Raw genomic sequence first — 23825 nt, 5'->3', positions numbered from 1 at the left:
TGAACTTCCATCAAGTAACGGTCGAATCCATCAATTATTAATAAAAAATACTTTATATTCCTTTCTGCTCTTAACTGTTCCTTTAAATGCTTACATAATTTATCTGATAACGGGACATTCTTCATTATCTTTACTTACCATTTAATTAGAATCTTTATATTCTAGAAATATTTTATATTTCTAGAAAAGTACTCGTTACTTACGAATACCGAAAGTAACGATTACTATACAGAGAGGCAAATCGTTACTTTGATCACTCTGATTACTTCGTACCAATCGTATCAGAGCGAGTAACGAGTATTGTATCTACTTTGATTATTCTGATTACTTCGTACCAACCTTATCAAAGCGAGTAACGACTATGTATCTACTTTGATTACTTCGTACCAATCGTATTAGAGCGAGTAACGACTATTGTATCTACTTTGATTACTCTGATTACTTCGTTACTTCGTACCAATCATATTAGAGCGAGTAACGACTATTGTATCTACTTTGATTACTTTGATTACTCTGATTACTTCGTACCATGCTTCGTACCAATCGTATTAGAGCGAGTAATGACTATTGTATCTACTTTGATTACTTTGATTACTCTACTTCGTACCAATCGTATTAGAACGAGTAACGACTATTGTATCTACTTTGATTACTTTGATTACTGTGACTACTTAGTTACTTCGTACCAATCGTATCAGAGCGAGTAACGACTATTGTATCTACTTTGATTACTCTGATTACTTCTTACCAATCGTATTACAGCGAGTAATGACTATTGTATCTACTTTGATTACTCTGATTACTTCGTACCAATCGTATCAGAGCGAGTAACGACTATTGTATCTACTTTGATTACTCTGATTACTTCGTACCAATCGTATCAGAGCGAATAACAACTATTGTATCTACAACCAGTACACCTGATTACTTTCTAGACTGTCCGGAAAAATGTAGAAATGATAATGTTTCTACAGTATGATCAACAACTTTAATTTTGTATGTATTACATTGGTTTTATTAGAATTAGACCAGAGCATTTAGCACTAAAACACCGGAATAAATCTGGAGCTCGGAGGTAAACTACACTATGTCATTTCGAGCAAATTTGTTTAGCGTGTGTTTGCAACAAAATTTGGAGCACTTAGGATGTTAATAAAAATCTGATATATCCCATAATCGGTTAAAAGACAATATGACAATATTTTAATAATAATATATTACCAATTTGTATAATCCAACTAATATACCCTATTCCACGAACATATGCCTGTTTTGGATTACTTCGACAACGAATATTTTACTGTGCAAAATCAGAAGAACGAAAGTAAATTGCAAATTATATTGTTGTTTATTGGAATAATTATTATTAGCGTCATTTACTTTCGTACTTCTCATGTTGCACAGTAAAATATTCGTTGTCGAAGTAATCCAAAACAGGCATATGTTCGTGGAATGGCCCATAGAATAAGTGTATTAAAAACACTGATTCAAAACAACACCATGTCGACATAGTATAGTTTACCTCTGGGGTCCAGAAATAGATTTTTAAATAGAGCACCTAGAGACTTGCAACTTTTTGCATTGTGTTCAGGATAAAGTCAAGAAGAAGGTTACAATATAGGCTGAAAAATGGGTAGAAATGCATAAATGCATTTTAAAATGTATAAAATGCATCCAAAAGTGCATAAACATGTCAAAATCAGTATACGGTCAGATTTTGTTATTCGGGGGGTTTTTGGGGTCTCTGAACACGAATATGCAATCAGAACCGCCTACCTACTGAGAAATACGATTCTCGATATGATTACCGGTACTCAAATACAAAAATAACACAAGTAATCATAGTAATCAAATCATTTTTATCCCTTAAACAGATCGGTGAAGGTTGTTGTTATATCGGAATACCAATACAACATACCTACCTACTGAGAAATACGATTCTCGATATGATTACCGGTACTCAAATACAAAAGTAACAAAAGTAATCATAGTAATCAAATAATTTTTATTCCTTAAACAGATCGGTGAAGGTCGTTGTTATATCGGAATACCTATACAAAATACCTACCTGCTGAGAAATACGATTCTCGATATGATTACCGGTACTCAAATACAAAAGTAATCATAGTAATCAAAGTAACGAATATTGTAAATGATTACTTTATACAAAAGTAACGATTTGTAACGAATACTCGGAAGTAACTATAATCAACATCACTACTGTGTGTGTGTGAAAAAATGGCTTGGATGCGGGTCCGTTAGCCACAGATTTTTATTTTATTTTTACCTCAATTTATATATCAATCCTGTTTTTTACGTTTTGTAGTAATTCCTATTCTGTCATATTTTTTTTATGAAATACTTTTTTGTCAATCCTTCACCATTTCCATTAGTTCCATTTTATTTATTTATATACCTTACCCAGTATTACGTAGATGTTGTGTTCTAACGCCGTATTCTGTATTTTATTTCAGAAGAAGAAAAAGTGGAACCAATACCTGAACCACCGGTTGAACCTCCTAAGGTAGAAGCGAAACAAGAAAAAAAACCTGGCAGCTCCTCGAGTAGTAGTAGCAGTGATTCGGACTCATCTAGTTGTTCATGTGGTTCTAATTGTAGCTGTAGTTCAAGTTCAGGCAGCTCCAGTTCGTCGTCAGATAGTTCTAGTTCTGAAAGTTCTTCTGAAGAAGGTAAAAAGAGGCAATTAGCCAAGAAGCAGAAGAGGAAAGAAAGAGCGAAGAAACTGAAAGAAGAAAAAGAAAAGGGTATATTCATATATTCACTAATTACTATTTACCCTAAAACATTAACAATTATTTTATTGAAAGAGATCTTTTGATAACACTTATAGTTTTTTTGATAGATCAGTGACCAACAAAAAAATCAAAATAATCACTTGCTATTATTTTCCTGACGGGTATGCTCAAGTTAAAGTTAATTTAATGTAAACGAATGAACTATTCCAATAAAGTCATCCCTGAAAAGTACCTCAAATATATTGAAAATTATGTTTTTCAAGTCATCTACTTTAAAATTTATATGTCGGAATTGTCAATATCAATGAGGTAGATGAATAAATTATAATTTGTATAAAATTATTGTATAAAATATTAATTTATATAAAATATAAGTTTTTTTTTGTATTACCAAGTAAAAAAGAAAATAATTTGATAATTTAAAAAATAATTTCTATTTTTTACTAATTTTACAGTAACATTAACACCCTGTAGAATTGAAAAGATTTGAAATCAAAAAGTTTATGTTCAGACCATTTTTAATGTATTGTCCAAAATTACCGAAATATTGAAATGCAGTCCAATTACAACGTAATTATGTTTTAAACTACCTCGTATAACATTGCAGAATCTTATATTGCAAACAGGAGAACATCGAGAAGAGTAAAAAAATGTCAAAATATACAGGGTGTTTCATTAAAAAAAGATAAGCTTGTTCCACTCTGTCAATATGGGTGGGCCTGCATGTTTGAAAATATTTTCAAAGTATGATCCTATCTCTGTCCAAAGTATGATCCATCCTCAAATAAAACGCGGTATATGCAGCCAACTTAAAACCGAGAAATCGGCTCTCAAAGTTTTTTCTCAGGACTCTATGTTTTGACAACTTTTTAACGCAAAACATGTTCTAATGATAGTTGAACATTATTTAAAAATATATTTTAAAAAAAAATCATGTTTTTATCAAAGCTGTAAATAAAAAGTCATATACCGCGTTATAATTGAGCAGCGGACATATTACTGGATCAGAAATAGTGCCGTATATGCATTTTATTTACAAAGAGAATTTTTTACAAGGAAGAATAGTTACCAAAAAAGAAAAATAAATAGCTTATAATTATTTATTATATAGACAAAATACCTACCTGTAAAATGAAAAAATAATTAAGTTAAATCGCGGTAAATGCGCCGTGCTCAATTAAAACGCGGTAAGTACGTGACACTCGCTAGCACATACCGCTTTTTAGTTGAGTACCTTATAGCACGTACGGCATGTTCGAATTTGTTTATTTTGCTAGTAAATAAAATAATACGGCTTTCAGACATTGCAGAAGCATAAATAAGGTCACAAGAAAACCACATATAGCAAAAACTCGGTTTTAATTTTTTTTGCAGATACTGCGTTTTAATTGAGGGCGGCAGATCTATGCTCCAACTTTTATGTAAATGATTTTGTTTTTCATATCTCTTACTGGTAAAAAAAATACAGACTTTTTTTTTACCATAACAAATGCTTAATGCCCAATGGGCAGATTGTTGTACTCAATGGAGTTAATAAAAAAAAATATCTCTTACTACAAATGAGTAATTGGTCTTCCTCGCAGTAATGCAGTACCCTGTAAATTAATAGTGTAACTTTATTTTGTTATTTAATTCTCTACACATGAAACGCATTACCTAGAGCTAACTAAGTACTTTATTTTCTAATTTAGCTACCAAAGTTGATGTAGTAACGGATGCTGCTCCCGTAATTATTGAAACCCCTATCCGAGAATCAGACTTGGAAACGACAGAAAGTGATACGGATGAGGAATTCTATGACATCGCCCCACACTTGCTGGCCAAAAAGATTCTCGAAGAGAAACGCCAACAACTTCTCGAATTAATGGGTCCAAATAATGTTCCAAACGGCTCATTTATAGAAAGCACAAGCAGGCCACCTACGCCACCTCCAGAAGTCGTAGAGCAGGAACACGAAGAAAAAAGAAAGAAGAAATCAAAATCGAAAAAGAAAAAAAAGAGGAGGGCAGAGAAGAGGCCAGCAGAAGTTATCGAGGAAGTTACAAATAATATTATCTCACCAGATATACCCATTCCACCGTATTACCAACAATTCCATCAGCAGATCCAACAGCAACAGCAGCTGCAACAACAGCAAGAACAACAACAGCAAATCCAGCCGCAGCCGCTCACTGTAGCTCCAATTACCTTGACAATTCCTAAAACTTCTCCAATATCTAGTCCTTCAGCTTCAGTGTCTACGCCAGTTCAAACAGCACCTTACTCTAAAGTACAAACTGAGTCTCTATATAGTAGGCGAGATTCGTCTGAGTCTAGTTTGAGGGCGTCAAAACGTCGTAGGGTACCCAACAAATTCTATGGATATTCTAGCGACGAAGACCAGGAGAAGCCGGCAACAAAATGGCGTAAAACTGATGTAAGTAAGATTTATAATACAAACTTTACTTGTCTGTTTTATAGGCGACATTTCTGATTCTACTTTGTTTTAAAATATAAACCAGATACAATTGCCTATTGGGACCGTGCAAGTTCGGAAGAGCGACACCTGGTTTCATAGCTCAGCAACATTTTTAGCACTTTTAATCCGCGAGTGGTCGCTATATGAGATTTTCTCTCACGGTTTTAGAAAATTGCGCACAACTTTTTTTCTGGGAAATTATACGCGCTGTAGTTCATTCTAGTCTCCTAACTATCCTTCCTCGACAATCTAATAGACTCGTCCGCTCAGATAGTGACTCAGTTTACTTAGTATCACCATATTGTTTAGTCAGTGCGCTTCATGTGAGAGATTCTCTCATCAAGCGACCACCGGCGTCACCAACTGTGTATAAAAATTAATTTTATTTTTCCCCTTAAAACCTAAAATAATATCCTTTTATAATGTAATAAAAGACGCCGTGGATGTGGTCGATGATAATATGAAAATCCTATATTCTGTTTCACGGGTTAGTTGTAGATGGTCACTTAGCATATGTGTTTCAATGTTAATAATTGGCGGCATCAATAGTCACATTTTATATAAAGATAATAATAATAAAACAGAAAAACGTCGTGTCTTTTTAAAGCAAATGGCTTTATCGTTGATGAAACCTCATCTTTTTTGTAAAATTTTGTAAAGAAAGGCAAAAGTTGGTTATGTGAGAGAAAATCTCACGCGCGACCACTCGCGTAACAACCTACCTAGCAACCAGTGCCGGGTTACTTATATTAGCCAATTATATTAGTCCTGGTTACCGGATAATTGTCAAAGGCCATAGCCCAAAAAAGAATAAGAAAAAAAGTAAGATTGAGGTTATGTTATTAAAAGGTAAACATTGTACTTATGTAGTAAATAATAGTTATTAAGGTATAGTCGGTTCGCTAAACTCAGACACAACTGGCTAGTGATTTTAGTAGGTATTTTTTTTTGTTTTTTGTCAATTTCAAAAAATTGGCAAAATTACTTACTAAAATCACTAGCCAGTTGTGTCTGAGTTTAGCGAACCGACTATACCAAGGGTATTATAAGGATAATAACGCTTGATATATGGTGTATATACCGAGGGCCTTTGGCCCGAGGCCCTCTCGTAGTTATGCAATTACCTGGACCGCCTTCGCTGGTGAAATATCCATTTTGTAAAACATTCACTAACTGCATTTCGAAGTGTACACACAGGTCAACGTTTGAAAAGCGACTGAGACAACCACCGGCAAATTTATAGAGGTCTAAATTGCGTAGAACATGCCCGTTGAAATGTTTGCTGCATTCCCTATGCCATACAGAAGAAGACAAATTTTATAACACGTTGTCAATTTGCATAAAACTCTATAATTTTGGAATCTATATTTTTGGAATCTCTATAATAGACAATATTTTTTTGCATTAGTTGTTTTACTTCAAAGAACACATCATGAAATTACCAAGCATATACTACAATTATTCATCGAGTGAGTCGATTTTTTTGCTCCCAAGTGTATTTTCTATCCTTGTGGGATCGGTACTCATCGGAGGGACCGCAGACGTTCGGATACAATTAGCGTCTCTTTGTAAAGCCAATGAAGTCGACGTTTCAAAGTAACAACAAATTTACTCAACACACACTACACACTACACTAGGTATCTGATTGCAAAATCAACTGTACCATGCCAATGGCCAAGCTAAAAAATTTTTTTTAAGAGGTGACGTTCTTGCTCACCATAACGCCTGTACGTTAGGGTGGAACGAAAAAAATGTTTTTATAATTTCAAAGTGTAATAGTGATAGAAAGTTGCCTATAGCCATTGTTAAGCCACAAATAAAATATTTTTCAAAACAAAATATTTTTAGAGGTGCCGCAAAAGGGTTGAAAATTAGAATTTTTAGTTAAGTATTGCGAATTTTGATGATTTTATTTTGGTCAAAAATAGCTATTGTAATGTCTTAATTGCTATTTTAAATGATAAATTCACACTCTAAAACTACTATTTAAAGATAACTTTAGTTTTAACTTACAACAATTCAATATTTATTTTTACTACAACTGACAAAGTTTGAACTAGAATTCCACATTTAAAGAAATATTTAGTAGTAAATGTTTATTTCATTCCTTAATATAATTTAACATTCTTAGTAGCATATGAAAGCCAAGACGTGAGGAAAATGTGTATTGATAGTGTTACGCGATTGACTCTACTATTTTATTTATTTATATTTTTTGGCACTAAGTTTAATTTAAATAAAGGAAGACTTACTTATATTATTTTATTTACATCACTTATTTATTTTACTAACTACAAATAACACCAACTAACACATCTAATTTATTTACAACTCAAATTTATGATTTAATTAACTTCGATAACTAATATATACATTTCATTAAATCCGAATCGAGTACAATTATATTACGCGTCGCGGCTCGTTCATTGACTGACTGGCCTGTGCTTGAATTTCAGTCCTATATATACTTCGGCAGCGTTCGCCCCGAACGCCGTGGAAAAGGAATAGCTGTTTCGCGCGTTCTCCAGTAACGACTAGATTGTTCAGTCAGGATAGGCCAATCTGTGAGCAGACTGTTATAAATAGCGTCACATTGCCCCCTCCTTAAAAGATGGTTCCTTCTGGAACCTTGTCGGGACTGGAACTGGATGCTGGTATCTGCAACTGGACCCTCTTTTACAACTCCCAGTTGTATAAAAGTGACAGGGGACGGTCTTCTCTCCGCACCAGTAACTATGCGGATTGCAACAGACTAACACCTGGACCTCGGTGTCTTGGAAAATTTCTTCTACCATATTTCGGATAACTCTCCAGTCTAATTGGCGGCATTCTAACTTTGGCATGGCTAACTTTTGCACGTCGGACTCCAACACGTGCTCTCTCAATTGAATTAATGCATCCCATACATCTTGGTAGGTAGGTTGGTCATGGACAGTGTCTTTTGTTACCAGATAGAATAGGTAACGTGATGCATCTTGGAGTTTCAATGCTTTGCCAGGAGCTGGCAGTTGGCATTGAAGTTCTGCAACTCGACCAAACTTCCTTCGGAAGGCGGATGCCAACCCTCGTGCGTCTTTGATACTGGCCGGGATAGTATGGGCCAGCGAATAGTCATCGGGAAGTGCGAGAAGATCTCGCTTTTCTTCAGTGGTAACACCATGTCTTGCTTTACCGGTACCTCCGTAGGCACCCATGAACTCTTCAAAGGTAAGGTCAGGTATTTCTCGAACTTGGTTGACTTCCACTTCTTCATCTACGTCGTGGTCTCCCTCGTACGGCGCCAACCGGTTATGGTGGACTATCATCGGCTTTCCCCTAGGAATCTTGCTTATTCGGTAGATAACGTCATTGATTTTCTTGACAATGAGGTACGGACCTTCCCAGAACTGCTGCAACTTGGGAGAACAACCTGTTCGCTTCTTTGGATTATAAAGCCAGACTTTGTCGTTCTCCTTGAAACATCCCTTCTCAGCTTGGGTATCGTATCGTTTCTTCATTCGGTCGCTAGCGATCTGAAGATTAGAACGGACCAACTCATGTATATCGTCCATTCTTCTTCGTAATTCATTCACGTAATCCTCACCAGCAACATCTTCTCCAGGTCGACATCCAAACTCTAGATCACAGGATAGACGCATCTCACGTCCAAATAGGACTTTTGTTGGTGTTTGCCCAGTTGATTCATTAACAGCAGATCTATAGGCCATTGCGAAGAACGGAAGGTACTGGTCCCAGTCTCGTTGATGATTGGACACCATCTTTGTCAAATACTTGCCGACTGTCCTATTCATACGCTCCACCATTCCATCCGGTTGCGGGTGATAGGCCGTGGTTCTTGTCTTCTTCATGCCTAGTTTATCACAGATTCCTTGAAATAGATCGCTCTCAAAGTTTCTTCCTTGGTCACTATGGATCTCCAGAGGTACTCCGAATCGGCTGATACAGTCTCTGATTAGCACATCTGCAATAGTGGCGGCCTTCTGGTCTGGAATTGCGTAGATCTCAACCCATTTCGTGAAGTAATCCATTACCACCAACATGTATTTGCATCCATTGTCACTTTCTGGAAATGGCCCGGCAATATCCAAAGCTATTCTTTCAAACGGACTTCCAACATTGTATTGTCTCATAGGAGCCTTTCTTTTCCGGTAGGGTCCGTTACTTGTAGCACAGGTAGTACATTTCTTACACCAGTCCTTCACATCGTCGGAACTATTCATCCAATAAAATCGTTCCCGAATTCTCTGAAGGGTCTTCTTTACATTTTCGAATCTTCTGTAAAACTGGATCTTTTTCTTGTTCTTCCTTGATCTTGGTAGGCGTCCACTCGTCGTTGACCACTGTTGTTCTTAGTACTGCTGCTTCCTTCGACTCTGTTTTGTTGCAATGGGAACATTCTGCTGGACACGGTCTTCTAGATAGAGAATCAGCGTTTCTGTGGCTAACTCCGGCCCGATGCTCGATCTTGAAATCATATTCTTGAAGTCGTTCAATCCATCTGGCTATCTGACCCTCTGGATTCTTAAACTGCATTAACCATTTAAGGGCGGCATGGTCGGTTCGGATTAGAAACTTCCTTCCGTAGAGGTATTGATAGAAGTGTTCCACTGATTTTACTACTGCTAGAAGTTCTCTTCTCGTGACGCAATAATTTCGTTCAGGTTTTGAAAGCACTTTACTAAAATATCCAAGGACTCGTTCCTGTCCTCCTTGGATCTGCGACAGCACTCCTCCAATTCCCACATTACTTGCATCCGTATCTAAGATGAACTCTCCTTCTGGCAGTGGATACCCTAATATTGGCGCTGTAATTAAATGCCTCTTCAAAGTTTCAAAGGCCGTTTGGCAGTCTCCATCCCAGCAATAATCTCTTGCTTCCTCTGTAAGTCGCGTTAATGGCTTAGCGATATCTGCAAACTTCTTAATGAACCTCCGGTAGTAAGTACATAGTCCCAGAAAACTTCTCACTTGATGTTTATCAGTTGGTTCAGGCCATTCCTTAATGGAATCGATTTTTCCTTTGTCCACGGCCACTCCTTCTTTGCTGACTATATGGCCTAAATAATTGACTTTACTTTGAAATAGCTGGCATTTCTTGGGATTTAACATTAACTGGGCAGCTTTAAGTCGATTAAAAACGTCTTCTAAATTCTTCAGGTGGTCTTCAAACGTCTCCCCCAAAACGATTATGTCGTCTAAATACACCAGGCATGTTTTCCAAGATAACCCTCTCAACACATTTTCCATCAGCCTCTCAAATGTCGCAGGAGCATTACAGAGTCCAAACGGCATAACGTTGAATTCCCATAATCCAGATCCTGTCGTAAAGGCCGTCTTCTCTTTGTCCACTGGATCCATTTCTACCTGCCAATATCCAGACTTCAAGTCCAACGTAGAAAACAATTTACTTCCAGCTAATGTGTCCAACGTGTCGTCGATCCGAGGCAGAGGATAACTATCTTTCTTGGTAACATTGTTCAACAAACGGTAGTCCACACAGAACCTCGTAGTTCCATCTTTCTTCTTGACCAGGACCACCGGAGAGACCCATGGGCTCGTAGAAGTTTCTATCACCCCGTCTTTCTTCATTTCTTGAACAATCCTTTCAGCTTCCTCTCTCTTCGCCTGTGGTAATCGTCGAGCTGATTGACGAATTGGCCTAGCGGTACCAGTGTCAATTTTATGTTTGACAACTGTCGTTCTTCCTGTCTTTCCTCCTTTCGGTACGAATATGTCACGATATTGCCTAAGAAATTCCCTTAATTTCCTTTTCTCCACTTGATTCAGAGATTGGCCTGCAACTGCAACCATTTGGTCGAACTTGTCGTTGGAATTATCTGATGTTGTTGTCTGACGGATTATGGACGTCACGGGTACACAAGTTCCTACTTTTGTCTCCTTCTTGATGGTCACCGGGTAGTCATTGACATTAATCAATCTCACGGGAATTTCTTTAGCAGAAGTAACCAATTCCTTTCCAATTATGATTCCTCGGCCAACCTCCTCATCGTGGTTCCATGGCTCCATCATAACAGGCGTTCCTTCTTCTACAGTTCCCTGTAGCCGCGCTACGATGATCGTTTCACTCCTCGCAGGCACAACTGTATCTTCTTTAATGGCTGCTAGCACAGTTCTGTCATCATGTGGATGAAGAAATACCTCCTCGTTGCCAACTTTGATTACCCTATTCTTAAAATCCAATTGAAATCCATGCAAATTCATTACGTCCATTCCTAATATAACATCTTCTTCGATGTCTGCAACTATGACAGTATGGACGAACTTTTCTGCTCCAATCCCTAATTGTATCTGGATTTCTCCATGGGTGTTGGCGTTTTCACCTGTGGCAGTCCGCAGTCGCAACCTCGTTGGTAAGAGTTTCTTACGGCTGTTTAAAACTGACGGTCGTATAATGGTCCTGGTCGCTCCGGTATCCACCAACAATGTATACTTTTTACCATTTATTTCTCCATCCACATATACACTATCTTCACGACATTTCAAAGAAGCTATTAGTATGAGAGGGTCTTTGGAAAAGTTGCGGGTCGAAGCTGCCCCCCTAAGGCCGACCCGTTCTAGTTTTCCTGCTGGTGAGTCTCTTGACTGTTATTGTACCTAGGGTACTTACATGAACTCCGTACGTGTCCCATTTCCCCACAATTCCAGCACCTTATGGTCTTTGTTTTCTTGTATGAAATGCCCTTTATCATATTGACAATCTGGTCCAATTTGTCTTCATCCTCTTCCTCTTTCACAGTCCTAACTTTACTGTACCCGCCAGAGGCCTGGGTAGCTGATTCGTATTCGAGGGCGGCAGACAAGACATCAACCAGCGTCTTGTGACGAGCTAATCGCAGTGTTCTTTGCATTTCATGATCACGAAGGCCATCAATGAATGTTTGAACAGCCAACTTTTCCATCATGTCTTCGGGAGCTGTTGGATATGCATATCGTACCAACCTGGCAATATCGACCTCGTATTCTTGAAGAGCTTCATCTTTCTTTTGTCTTCGATTTTTAAACTGCGACTGATAGACATGCTCTAAATGTTCGTGCCCGTATCGCATATTCAGTCTCTTCTTCAGCTGCTCGAAGTCATCTGTCTCCTCTACGGCTATGGTCTGGAGGACATCCAAAGCGTCGCCTCGAAGAGCAATAGTGAGGTTTACAGCTTTTTCTTTTTCGGACCATCCGTTCGCTCTGGCCGCAGATTCGAACTGTTTCATGTAGTTGTTCCATGATGACTTTCCGTCGAAATTTGGCACCTTAACACGAGCATGACCTACACTCCCTTCAACTATCGACCGTGGCTCCAATTTGTATTTGGTTTCATCATCTTTAATGTCTGTTAAGATGGGTTCCATCCCTTTGTCTGCTTTTTCCGTTTCCTCCATTTTCTTTTCTAATTCCTTGATCTTTTCCTCAAAAGTAGATTTTATGGACGATATCTTGTCGTCAAAATCCGAAGTGACTTTAGAGATCTTGTCAGTCATCTTGCTTTCAAGGGATGAAATATCACCCGAAACTTTCAAAATATCACTAGAAACTCTATGTTCTAACGATGTAATGTCTGTCGAGACTTTGTTCTCTAGCGATGTAATGTCTGTAGAAACTTTCAAAACATCCGAGGAAACTTGGGAGATTTCACTAGAAACTTTGGTCTCTAACGACGTAATGTCTGTCGAAACTTTGTTCTCCAACGATGTAATTGACGAAATCAAAGCAGCATGCTTGTCTTCAAACAAATAGGTTTCTGGATCTTGGCCCTCTTCTTGAAGAGCGTTCTTTAGACGTTCGACTAGATCAGCCTTTTTCCCAGTAGTGTCCATGTCTCTCTCTTCTAACTGGTTGCGGAGCTTCTTAACGATCAATTCAGTGATTTTCTTATGTTGTGAAGACATTGTCACACTTTATTTATTACGATTTATATTTTATTTATTTTTAAAAGTTCCACACTCTATTTAAACCGAAAATTTACGTTAAATTTATGTATAAGGGAAAATGAAAATGTAGTATGTCAAAGTGTGTAAATAAATAAACTGATAGTCAGCTGTTGTTACTAGGCCAAGGATGGACGGGTGATATCGACACCCGGACCATGAAAAAAGTTTATATGTTTTTTTTGTGCAACGTGTATGTGGCCGTTTCTTTCTGTTTTTTTGCTGTTTGCTGTTGTACGGAGGACTAAGCTAGCATTCAAAATTTAAAAATCAAATGTACATTCCTAAGATGCACTTTTTTACACCTCTATGTAGCGGTACTTTTTTAGTATTTGACCATTAGCTCCGATGATGACGTTTATGTCGAAAGCGCTCAGCTAAGGAAATAAAATTATTTACACACTTTGACATACTACATTTTCATTTTCCCTTATTCATTCAAGTGTGTACAAACTTATCAGTCTTTCAACTATTTTTAAATTTATGTATTTCAAGTATCCCACTTCTGACACCATTTTGTTACGCGATTGACTCTACTATTTTATTTATTTATATTTTTTGGCACTAAGTTTAATTTAAATAAAGGAAGACTTACTTATATTATTTTATTTACATCACTTATTTATTTTACTAACTACAAATAACACCAACTAACACATCTAATTTATTTACAACTCAAATTTATGATTTAATTAACTTCGATAACTAATATATACATTTCATTAAATCCGAATCGAGTACAATTATATTACGCGTCGCGGCTCGTTCATTGACTGACTAACCTGTGCTTGAATTTCAGTCCTATATATACTTCGGCAGCGTTCGCCCCGAACGCCGTGGAAAAGGAATAGCTGTTTCGCGCGTTCTCCAGTAACGACTAGATTGTTCAGTCAGGATAGGCCAATCTGTGAGCAGACTGTTATAAATAGCGTCACAATAGAGTTGACAAGATAGTTTCGTTTCAAAGGTTCTGGCAACTAGGGAGGAAAGAAAGCAAAAACTATGTAGTCCATAGCATTTGAATTACAGACAATAATCAGTAGCTGATGGTAACACAGCTGTGAATATTACATATGTGTTACATGCTGATGATCATGATCATAGTTATGAGCAAAAATTCCAAATTATTTTATAAAGAAAAAATGAATAACCATTTTCAATTTTATAAAGCTTTATAATTCCAAAAAGCTCTCAAGTTCTTTAAGTATAACTAAACAAATGCGAGTAGAACTGCTAACAGTAGCTTCTATCTCTGACAGGACTGGTGTCTCAGACAGAATAGCAGCAGCAATCACCAGTGCTGTACAAGATGTTGGCAATATTATGGAAGATAGTAAAGTAAGGTAATTGACGGGATGAAAATACGTCGAGCACGGTTGAAAAATCATACAAAAGCCACAGAAATTAGCTTAACTTAAATTGGAAAAAACGCGGGGTTATTCTTTGATGGAAGAAAAGACAAAACAATTAATCAAGAAAAACGAGGGCACAAATTTTACAAAAAGACTATACTAGAAGAGCACATTTCAATAGTAGAGGAACCTGGATCAACCTTCCTAGGGCATAATATAACTCCTGCTTCCGGAACAGGTGAAGCTATAAAAGATAGCATAGTGGAGCAGTTTCAAGGTGACAATCCTTTGAACATTTCCTGTATAACAGCTGTCGGATGTGACTATCACCGGTGTTAACAATGGTGTAATGCTTTAATAGAAAAAAATCTACATAAGCCGCTGCAGTGGTTGATTTGTTTGTTCCATACCAATGAATTGCATTTGTAAATTGGATGGAGAAACTAAAAACCCTAATTAATTTGAAGAGATTTTAAGCAAAGAACTTGAAATCTGTAAACCAACTTCCTGTGGTTAATTTCACTCTCATACAAAACAACCTCCTTATTCTAGAGATTAAGGATGATCTAAGCACAGATCGAAAATATTTACTTAAAATATTTACTTGAAATTACAAAGCAATCTCCAGTGGTTTATGTCCTTCTGATCTTTCTTTAAAAACCCCTGGAAAATTAACTCATTCACGATGGGTTACGTTGTCCAATCACATTCTTCGGTTATATGTTGCAACAGAGAATCCTTCAGATAATCTGAAAACTTTAACTATGTATGTGATGAAGGTGTAGGTCCCAGTCTTGTCTCATATCAAACTAAAACCATTTTGTACAAATGGATCAAAACACCTATGAGGACTCATCAAATTTTCACGTTATCTTTGTGATGAACATCTTCAAATAACTGATCCAGTAATTCAAAGGAATGATTACTTCTCTCACCCAGAAAATATGTTTCTCTCCATGTTATGTGACAAGAGAAAACACATAAAAGAGCTAGGTCTACGGCGACTTTTGAAGGCAAGATCGGAACTCATCAATGGTGTAAGGAACTTTGTTGTCCCGAAGCTTAACTTTAATGCCAATGACTACATTGATATAATTAACTGGAAGAAAGAAAGAATAACTAAACCTCCTATGACAAAACATATAACTCACGAGGACTTAAAGTATATAAGTTAAGCAAGAGACCCTAGTTGTCAGGTGCAGTGTGTGGAATTTCAGTCTTATCCCTCTTATACACAGGCAGTGGAAAGAGTCATAATGCTCGTGACTGAGTCATCTCTTATAGCCTGTAGTATAGAAGAAAGAAATGGCTTTGCTAGAGCAAATATTGCTTCCCAAAAGGTTATGCCCAAGTTTGAGACAAAAAACAATGTTTTGAGTATCAAGAGGAATATTGTAACTAAAGAAGGCTTATAGCAATGTGTACATAATATAGCAATAATAGCAATGTTAACTGTTATTATAAACTATATCTGACTAAGAAATGTTAGCTATGGCACCAGGTTAAATATATAAAATATTTGAAAATTTCTGTATTTTTTTGGTAAAAACCTCTCTTTCTAATGCTCTTGCGGCACCTCAAGATGTAAACCTAGAACAAAAATATTTTGTAGTTTTATTGTAGACATGAAAAGGCAACTTTCGAGTGCTATTAGAAAGTTCTTTGAAAGAAAAATTTTTTTTCCTATCCTTTCGTTCCACCCTACTGTACGTTACCTCTAGGGTAGTGTAGGTCTTCGGGTACACCACGCGTCGTGTGCCAACCTGATCTTACGCATTCTTCTTCTTCTTAAGGTGCCTATCCGTTCCGGATGTTGGCGATCAGCATGGCTATCCTAACTTTGCTTGCTGCTATTCTGAATAGTCCGGTTGTCGATGTATTAAACCACTTTCTCAGGTTTTGAAGCCAAGATATTCTTCTTCTCCCAGGTCCTCTCTTTCCAAATACCTTGCCTTGAAGAATGAGTTGCAACAAGCCATATCTCTGTTCATTCCTCATAACATGGCCAAGATATTCTAGTTTGCGCTTTTTAATTGTGTTAATAATCTCGCATTCCTTGCCTATTCTACGTAGAACCTCAACATTAGTCACACGATCCACCCACGAAATTCTCAAAATGCGCCTGTAACACCACATCTCGAATGCCTCGAGTTTTCTCAAAGAAGCCTCGGAAAGTGTCCAGGCCTCTCCTCCGTATAATAACGTAGAAAATACATAGCATCTGATGATAGAGATTTTGGTAGCAAGAGGTAAATCGCGGCTTCTGAAAAGAGACTTCATCATTATGAACGCTGATCTCGCTTTTCCTATGCGTTGTTTTATTTCACTTCCACAGTAATCCCACTGGCTGTTTATGTTGGTACCAAGGTATGTGTAGCTGTCGACCCTGTCAATTAGTTGTTGGTTAACCAAAAGCTGTGTATTTAATATTTCGCGCTTACTGACTACCATGTACTTTGTTTTTTTCGTATTGAGATCAAGTCCGTATTCTCTACTTATATCTGATATGCGCGACATTATTCTTTGCAAACCATCTAGACTCTAGACTGTCTGCAAAAACTACAGCGTCGTCGGCATATCTAATGTTGTTCAGACGCACTCCATTGACTAATACGCCTTCCTGTAGTTCTCCCAGCGCTTGCTCGAAGATACATTCAGAGTATATATTAAACAGCACCGGGGACAGGATGCATCCTTGCCTCACTCCTCTATCTATGGAGACTGCCTCTGTCAATTGCTCATCCACTTTAATATTGGCAGTTTGGTTGTAATACAAATTATATATTATTCTCAAGTCTCTATCGTCTACTCCCGCTTCTTTCAAGATGTTCATGAGTTTATCATGTTTAACTCTATCAAACGCCTTTTGTAATCGATAAAACAAATATACACGTCACAATCAACATCCCTGCATCTTTGCATAAGCACGGACAGCGAATAGAGCCTCTCGGGTGCCTAAGGCATCGCGGAATCCAAACTGTGTCCATGATACCTGTTCTTCGCATTTTTTTATATATTTTGCCGTGTATCACTTTTAGAAACGTTTTGAGTAAGTGGCTCATTAGGCTAATTGTTCTGTAGTCTTCACACGTTTTGGCATCTTACGCATTAAACACCTGGCATCTTACGCATTAAACACCTCTATTTCTCATGGCATACTCGGGACAACTCGTGTTGATTGTAACTTAAGGTACGATTCCGACATCTACGGCAGACGGCAGTTGCAGTTGTCACCGTGACAGACTTCACTACTTTGCACTATTAATTTGTATGAGACTGATTCCGTCAACTAACTGCAATTGCTGTCCGGCAGAATGTCAGTTGCTAAGAATTATACAAATTAATAGTGCAAAGTAAATACGTATGTCGTGGTAACAACTGTGCCGTCTGCAGTTGCCGCCTGCGGTCTGCAGTCGTTGTCGGAATCGTACCTTTAGGGTATTTTGCTTCTGTTTCTGTTGTATGTATTTTATCAGTTCCTTTTATTCTTTTAGTTTTGCCGATTTTGTAGCATCCTCATATTCTACTTTGTTTTTTATAAGTTCCGTGATATTCCTCACCATTGCGTTAAAGTATTGTTTGCTAGCTATGGCTTTCTTTGTTATCTCTACCAGCTCTTCCCTTTTTTGAACCCCCTGATACTTCGCCTCTTTTTAGATACATTTTCAACTCTTTCTAGGTTTAACTTCATAAAGTCCCTCTTTTTTCGTTTTAGTAAAAACCACATTTGTCTTCTCGGCCCCTTACACAAATTAATTTTTTTAACTCATGTGGATACTTTGTTCAGCGCCTTATTTTCCTGTTCTTCAATCCTCCAATTTTTATTTCTATTACGACGGTAGATTATCTGTAAAAGCGACTGTTTTCACCCCTTCCCCAAACTTTAGTTCCAGTACCCTGTTGTATATTATGTTCCACAGTATTGGTCCTAACACCGACTCCTGAAGAACTCAGGAAATGTCCAACCATTTTTACTGGTTACTTTGACTGTTTTAAAAAGAGGCCACCTAAAATTTTTGCCATTTTTTAATTTTTACGAATTCTACAACAAATTGATTGTCATTAGATGTTTGTGTTATGTTTAAGAATATGTTCTAAAGCAGTATGCAATCATTTCTTAAATAACAAATGTCAAAAAAAAAAAAAAAAAAAAACTTCTTATGACAAGGAAATTAATAGAGGAGTACAAAAAAGGTGGTTTGGAAATAAACATAAAGAAGACCGAATATATGTGTATCGGTGGGACACAGCAGGACCTTACACTGGGGAATGGCGAAATTATTAAACATTGCGACGCATATAAATACCTGGGTATGACCATCACACAAGAAGGAAGCGTAGACCGGACGATAGAAGAAAGAAACAACCAGGGAAGAAAAGCAATTACCCTTCTCAATAGCATCCTGTGGGACCAGTCAATATCAAACAACAACAAACATAGAATATACAATACAATTGTTAAGAGTATAATCACTTACAGCAGTGAAGTATGGCAAATAAAAGAAAGATACAAGAGAAAACTTGAAGCAACAGAAATGGATTTCTGGAGGCGCTCAGCAGGAAAATCAAGATTAGAAAGGGTAACCAACAACAGAATTAGGGAAATAATGAATGTGAAACACACAATAGTAGATGACATTAGTACCAAACAGCTTAGATGGTATGGACACGTACAAAGAATGTCCGAAGAACGACTCCCGAAACAAATCCTAACGTGGACCCCTCATGGTAGACGAAAAAGAGGAAGACCCCGCCTTAGTTGGAGAGAAGGCATAAATCGAGAAATGAGAGAAAGAGAATTGGATGAAGACCTTTGGATGGACCGAAGTGAATGGCGACTAGGCATCGGAAGACGTAGGAGAACGTTTTAAAACCGATATATATATAAAAAAACTTCTTCCAAAATGATGATATAAATGGAAAATTAAAAAAATTAACATTATTTATTTTTTCTGTTTTCTTTATAAAAATTACAATAAAGTCGTGATTTTTAATATTCTGTATTACCATCTCTATTTTGAATTACACTCCTCATTCGACTTGTCATTGAACTGATCAAATTCTGGATGCTGTCTTGAGGAAAAGCTTCCCATTCTTCCATGAGCGCCAACCGAAGCTGCTCACGATTTATTGGAGTAGGTATTCTGTTTCTTACTCTTCATTTGAGTTGGTCCCAAACGTGCGCTCAATCGGGTTCAAATCTGGACTTTGAGCTGGCCAATTCATTTTCGGCACACCGACGGTTTCCAGGTATTGCGTTACCATCCTGGCTATATGTGGCCGCGCGTTGTCTTGCACGAAAAGAAAGTTTTCGCCCATAAACCCAGCAAAAGACATTACATGCTTGTCTAGAATTTCGGTAATGTATCGGTGAGAATTCAACGCTCCTCTATCAATAAACACAAGACCAGTAAGGCCTTCGAATGAAATACCTGCCCAAAACATTACCGAACCTCCTTCAAAAGCAACACGTGCTCGTCGACCACAAGCAGCATATCATTCCACACGTCTTCTGTATATTTTGATGCGACCATCTGAGTCATTAAGAACCATCCTGAACTCATCGCTAAACAAAACATTTTTCCAATCTTCTGTCATCCAATGCTCGTGGTTTCTAGCAAAAATCGTCGTTGTAGATGTGCTGCTGTTAACAAAGGTTCTGTTGCTGCTAACCAAATTCTCTCAATCTTCCTCTCACGGTAGAAGTGCTTAATGTCCACCCGTGAGCATTTTTAAAACGGTTTTGGATTACTCTAGTTGTAAAGAACCGATTTTTCAAAGAGGTTCGTTGTGAAGAACTGTCTTCTCTGGCCGTTGTGATTCTTCTCGGGCCTGATCCTGGCCGTCGTTCGTGAGATTAAATCTCTACGAATCGTTGATATGTTTTTTGGGCCATACAACGACTGACTGCAAGCTGTATGGCCACTTCTTTTTGACTCGTTCCATTATCAATCAAAGTAACAATTTGAACAGATCTAGCAAATCTCTCAGCCATAGTTTTATATTTAAAAATTGCACAAGTTCACTCTTTGAACAACTGTACATTAATGAAAGATTTTTGAAAAATAGAACGGCCATATTCCAAGAAAAATAAGATACAAACAACACATGCATTATCCGAAGTCGTAAAACTGATATCAATTTTGCAAAATGATTACCCTTAATTGACCTGTCGGCACCGTTTGGCGAGGCCTAAAAGTGTTTCTGCATTGTGGGAGTTTGGTTACAATAGAATAAATTGTATAAACTTGAAATTATTGAAAACTTCTTATAAAATTCTCCCTCTTTTTGGCCTCTGGCTTCTGGCCTCTTTTTAATGACGCACGTGTGGGTATATTAATGTCTTTCATTCTTTCAATTTTTATTTCATTTTTAATATCAACCATTGCTATAACTACTCATTTTCTTTTGCTATTTTTAACTAGTTTTGTTACCAGTTGTATTGCATCAAATGCTGATTTTCATTTTTGGAATCCAAATTGTTGTTTCGATATTTGTTTACCTTCATCCAACTGAACAGCTGCTGTTAATAACTAAAGGAAAAATTTTCAATCACAGAATGATTCATGAGGAAGAAACTTTGATTTTCAATGTAATTTATTATATTTTTGGGTGAGGTAGATTACTTCTCTATGTTATTTATAGCTTGCTGTGTGTCTTTGCTGCTGTCGTGACTCTTTTCCATTTTTTCCTGTCCTTGCACGGAACTATATTGGCACAATACAGACCTTAAATAAATCTAAAAAGAAGTGTTAACAATGAGGGGGGAAACTGTGACGTGTAACTTATTTTGATTCGATTTAATATAGGTTTTTGGTTTAAGTAAATTTTTTCATTTGTTGCATGGGTTCAATGAACTCTATGGATTTTTTAAATGAATCTTGTGTTAGCAAAGTTATTATTCTAACGAATAACCTCAGAGTAAATGATTATATTTCTTTATATCAACTCAACTAATAATAATTATTATTTCAGACACCTCAAACTCCACGATCACCCTTAGTAGTTCCTCCAATAACGATAAGGGCTCAGCCAACCCCTCCTCCTCCACCTCAACCGACTATAGAACCTATTTCGATTCGGACGGGAACTCACCTCAGCGATTTTAGGGTGCAACGGCCAAGGCCAAAGCCGAGCATACCGCCCATTCGACTGCTGGGTCGGCATCTTGGGGGAGATGGAGACAGCGAGAGCGATTCTAACGATTCTAGTTCCGAAGAGCCTAGTATCACGCCCAAACCTGCGCAGCCACAACTCTACTGTTACTGCCAATGTCCATATGATGAGGTACGTAACCCTGGAACAAGTTCTATATATTTCAGAATAAATACTTGTTAATTAGTTTACTCTTTGGTTACTATGTTCTACAGTATTTACGTATTTTTATCTCTTCAGAACCGCATTGTGACACCTGTCTCTATCTGTGTAGGTATATTACTGTATATATATTAAACAGCAATGCTGCATGGACAGATCCCTGTGGCAGGCTAAATTAGGTTGGTAAAAATGGTGCGTTACACGAGATAGCAACACGTTTTCTTTTTTGAACAATATTTTAAAAACAGTGAAAGTTTGGCGGCCCAGTTTCGTACAAAATATGATCGGAATATTGATTTAACTTCATCAACTGTGAAGAGAGTAATTGAAAAATTCGTTGCAGCACGCAACACGAAAATGCAGCAGCTGCATAATGCTCTGGTTAAATCAGAGAGTGCAGGAAGAGTCTATACCGGTTTCGGTGGTCTTTTCCCCCTCATCAGTAGTCCCATATCCTCTTCTCTCCGATTTCCCCAGGCATCACACTTTGGGCCTTTCCGAATTGCAAAGAAATGCAGCTGCTGCATTTTCGTGTTGCAAAGAAATTGAAAATGTTTATACATTTTTAATTCATTTACTCTTTTGTAGGAGTATTAAGGAATCTTTCTTGTTGGAACGTTTACCACGCTGAGCAGATGAGTTGTGAATTATTTAAAATTCTCTCATCTTAATTTCCTCGGCATCCTGTATGATTTATATATTTTGAAAATCTCAGAAGGTGTAACCAAAGAAAGTATTCCACCTGTTGTCAATCTGGTGGTATGGGAACGATATTTATTGTCTTTTCTGTGCTACTTCGATTGATAACTTACTTTGTTTTTCGGTAGATGGCTCTAGTTCATCCGTGACATTTCTTTCTTTGCAATTCGGAAAGGCCCAAAGTGTGATGCCTGGGGAAATCGGAGAGAAGAGGATATGGGACTGCTGATGAGGGGGAAAAGACTTCCGAAACCGGTATAGACTCTTCCTGCACTCTCCGATTTAACCAGAGCATTATGCAGCTGCTGCATTTTCGTGTTGCAAAGAAATTGAAAATAAGAACATCTACGGTTTCGTTTTGATTTAAATATGTCTTCCTCCATCCTCCGATAGTACTATTTCTAGGTCTACCTGTTGTCAAGGGGACTCTGAGGAAGACAAATTTACACCAACACGACCGTAGTTTCTCGATATAAATTAAAACTATTTATATCGCAGTATGGATAGAACGCCCTCTAACGTGGAATAAGTGAAATGAATTTCGACTCGATTCAAGTTCTCTGTTTAACCCAGGTATGACAATACCAAAAGGCACCGTTAGGAAAATATTCCATTTTACGGTTCAGAGAACCCGTATGAAACGAGTCTGTGTACTCTAATACAGAGTATGGGATTAGTAAAATAAGAAAATCTACGGTTTCGTTTTGATTTAAATCTGTCTCTCTCCATCCTCCGATAGTACTATTTCTAGAGGGAGACAGATTTAAATCAAAACGAAACCGTAGATTTTCTTATTTTACTAATGCCATACTCTGTATTAGAGTACACAGACTCGTTTCATACGGGTTCTCTGAACCGTAAATTGGAATATTTTCCTAACGGTGCCTTTTGGTATTGTCATACCTGGGTTAAACAGAGAACTTGAATCGAGTCGAAATTCAAATTGAAAATATTTATACATTTTTTTATAAATTTTAATTTGGTATAGTGAGTTTTGTAATAAAATTTTTTATTTGACTTATTATACGGGGTTAATCGAAAGGGGTTTTTTATCCTAACTTTAAAACATTCTGTGGAATAATTCCGTTAGCGGATTTTCGTAAAACCTTGTTTTTCGGTTGCAACCATGTCTTCTAAGTATTATGCTTTTTGTTTCATGTGAAAATATGGATTGGTTCATTTTACTAGCAAAATGACTTTGCCACCCACAATTTACGACTTTTCCTCTTATTATCATTCTTTTGTATTAAATTGTAATACGACGATGGTGACTGATATCGAAGGAATGTCATATCAACATCC

General features: G+C 37.3%; 1 protein-coding gene across 2 annotated transcripts in view; it reads left to right on the top strand.

Moving 5' to 3' along the window:
- LOC114341779 (uncharacterized) overlaps positions 1-23825 on the top strand; it is a 119313-nt gene that overhangs the window by 86964 nt on the left and 8524 nt on the right. For both annotated transcript variants that reach the window (XM_028292587.2, XM_028292588.2), the window contains exons 7-9: positions 2475-2765; positions 4448-5172; positions 21483-21794. In XM_028292587.2, the coding sequence (XP_028148388.1) occupies positions 2475-2765; positions 4448-5172; positions 21483-21794 (1328 nt within the window). The remainder of the gene's footprint in view (positions 1-2474; positions 2766-4447; positions 5173-21482; positions 21795-23825) is intronic.

This window comes from Diabrotica virgifera, chromosome 3 (assembly GCF_917563875.1).
Source record: "Diabrotica virgifera virgifera chromosome 3, PGI_DIABVI_V3a".
Classification (NCBI taxonomy): domain Eukaryota; kingdom Metazoa; phylum Arthropoda; class Insecta; order Coleoptera; family Chrysomelidae; genus Diabrotica; species Diabrotica virgifera.
The sequence above is the reverse complement of the archived record's forward strand: the minus strand, read 5'-3'. Positions and strand labels throughout refer to the sequence as shown.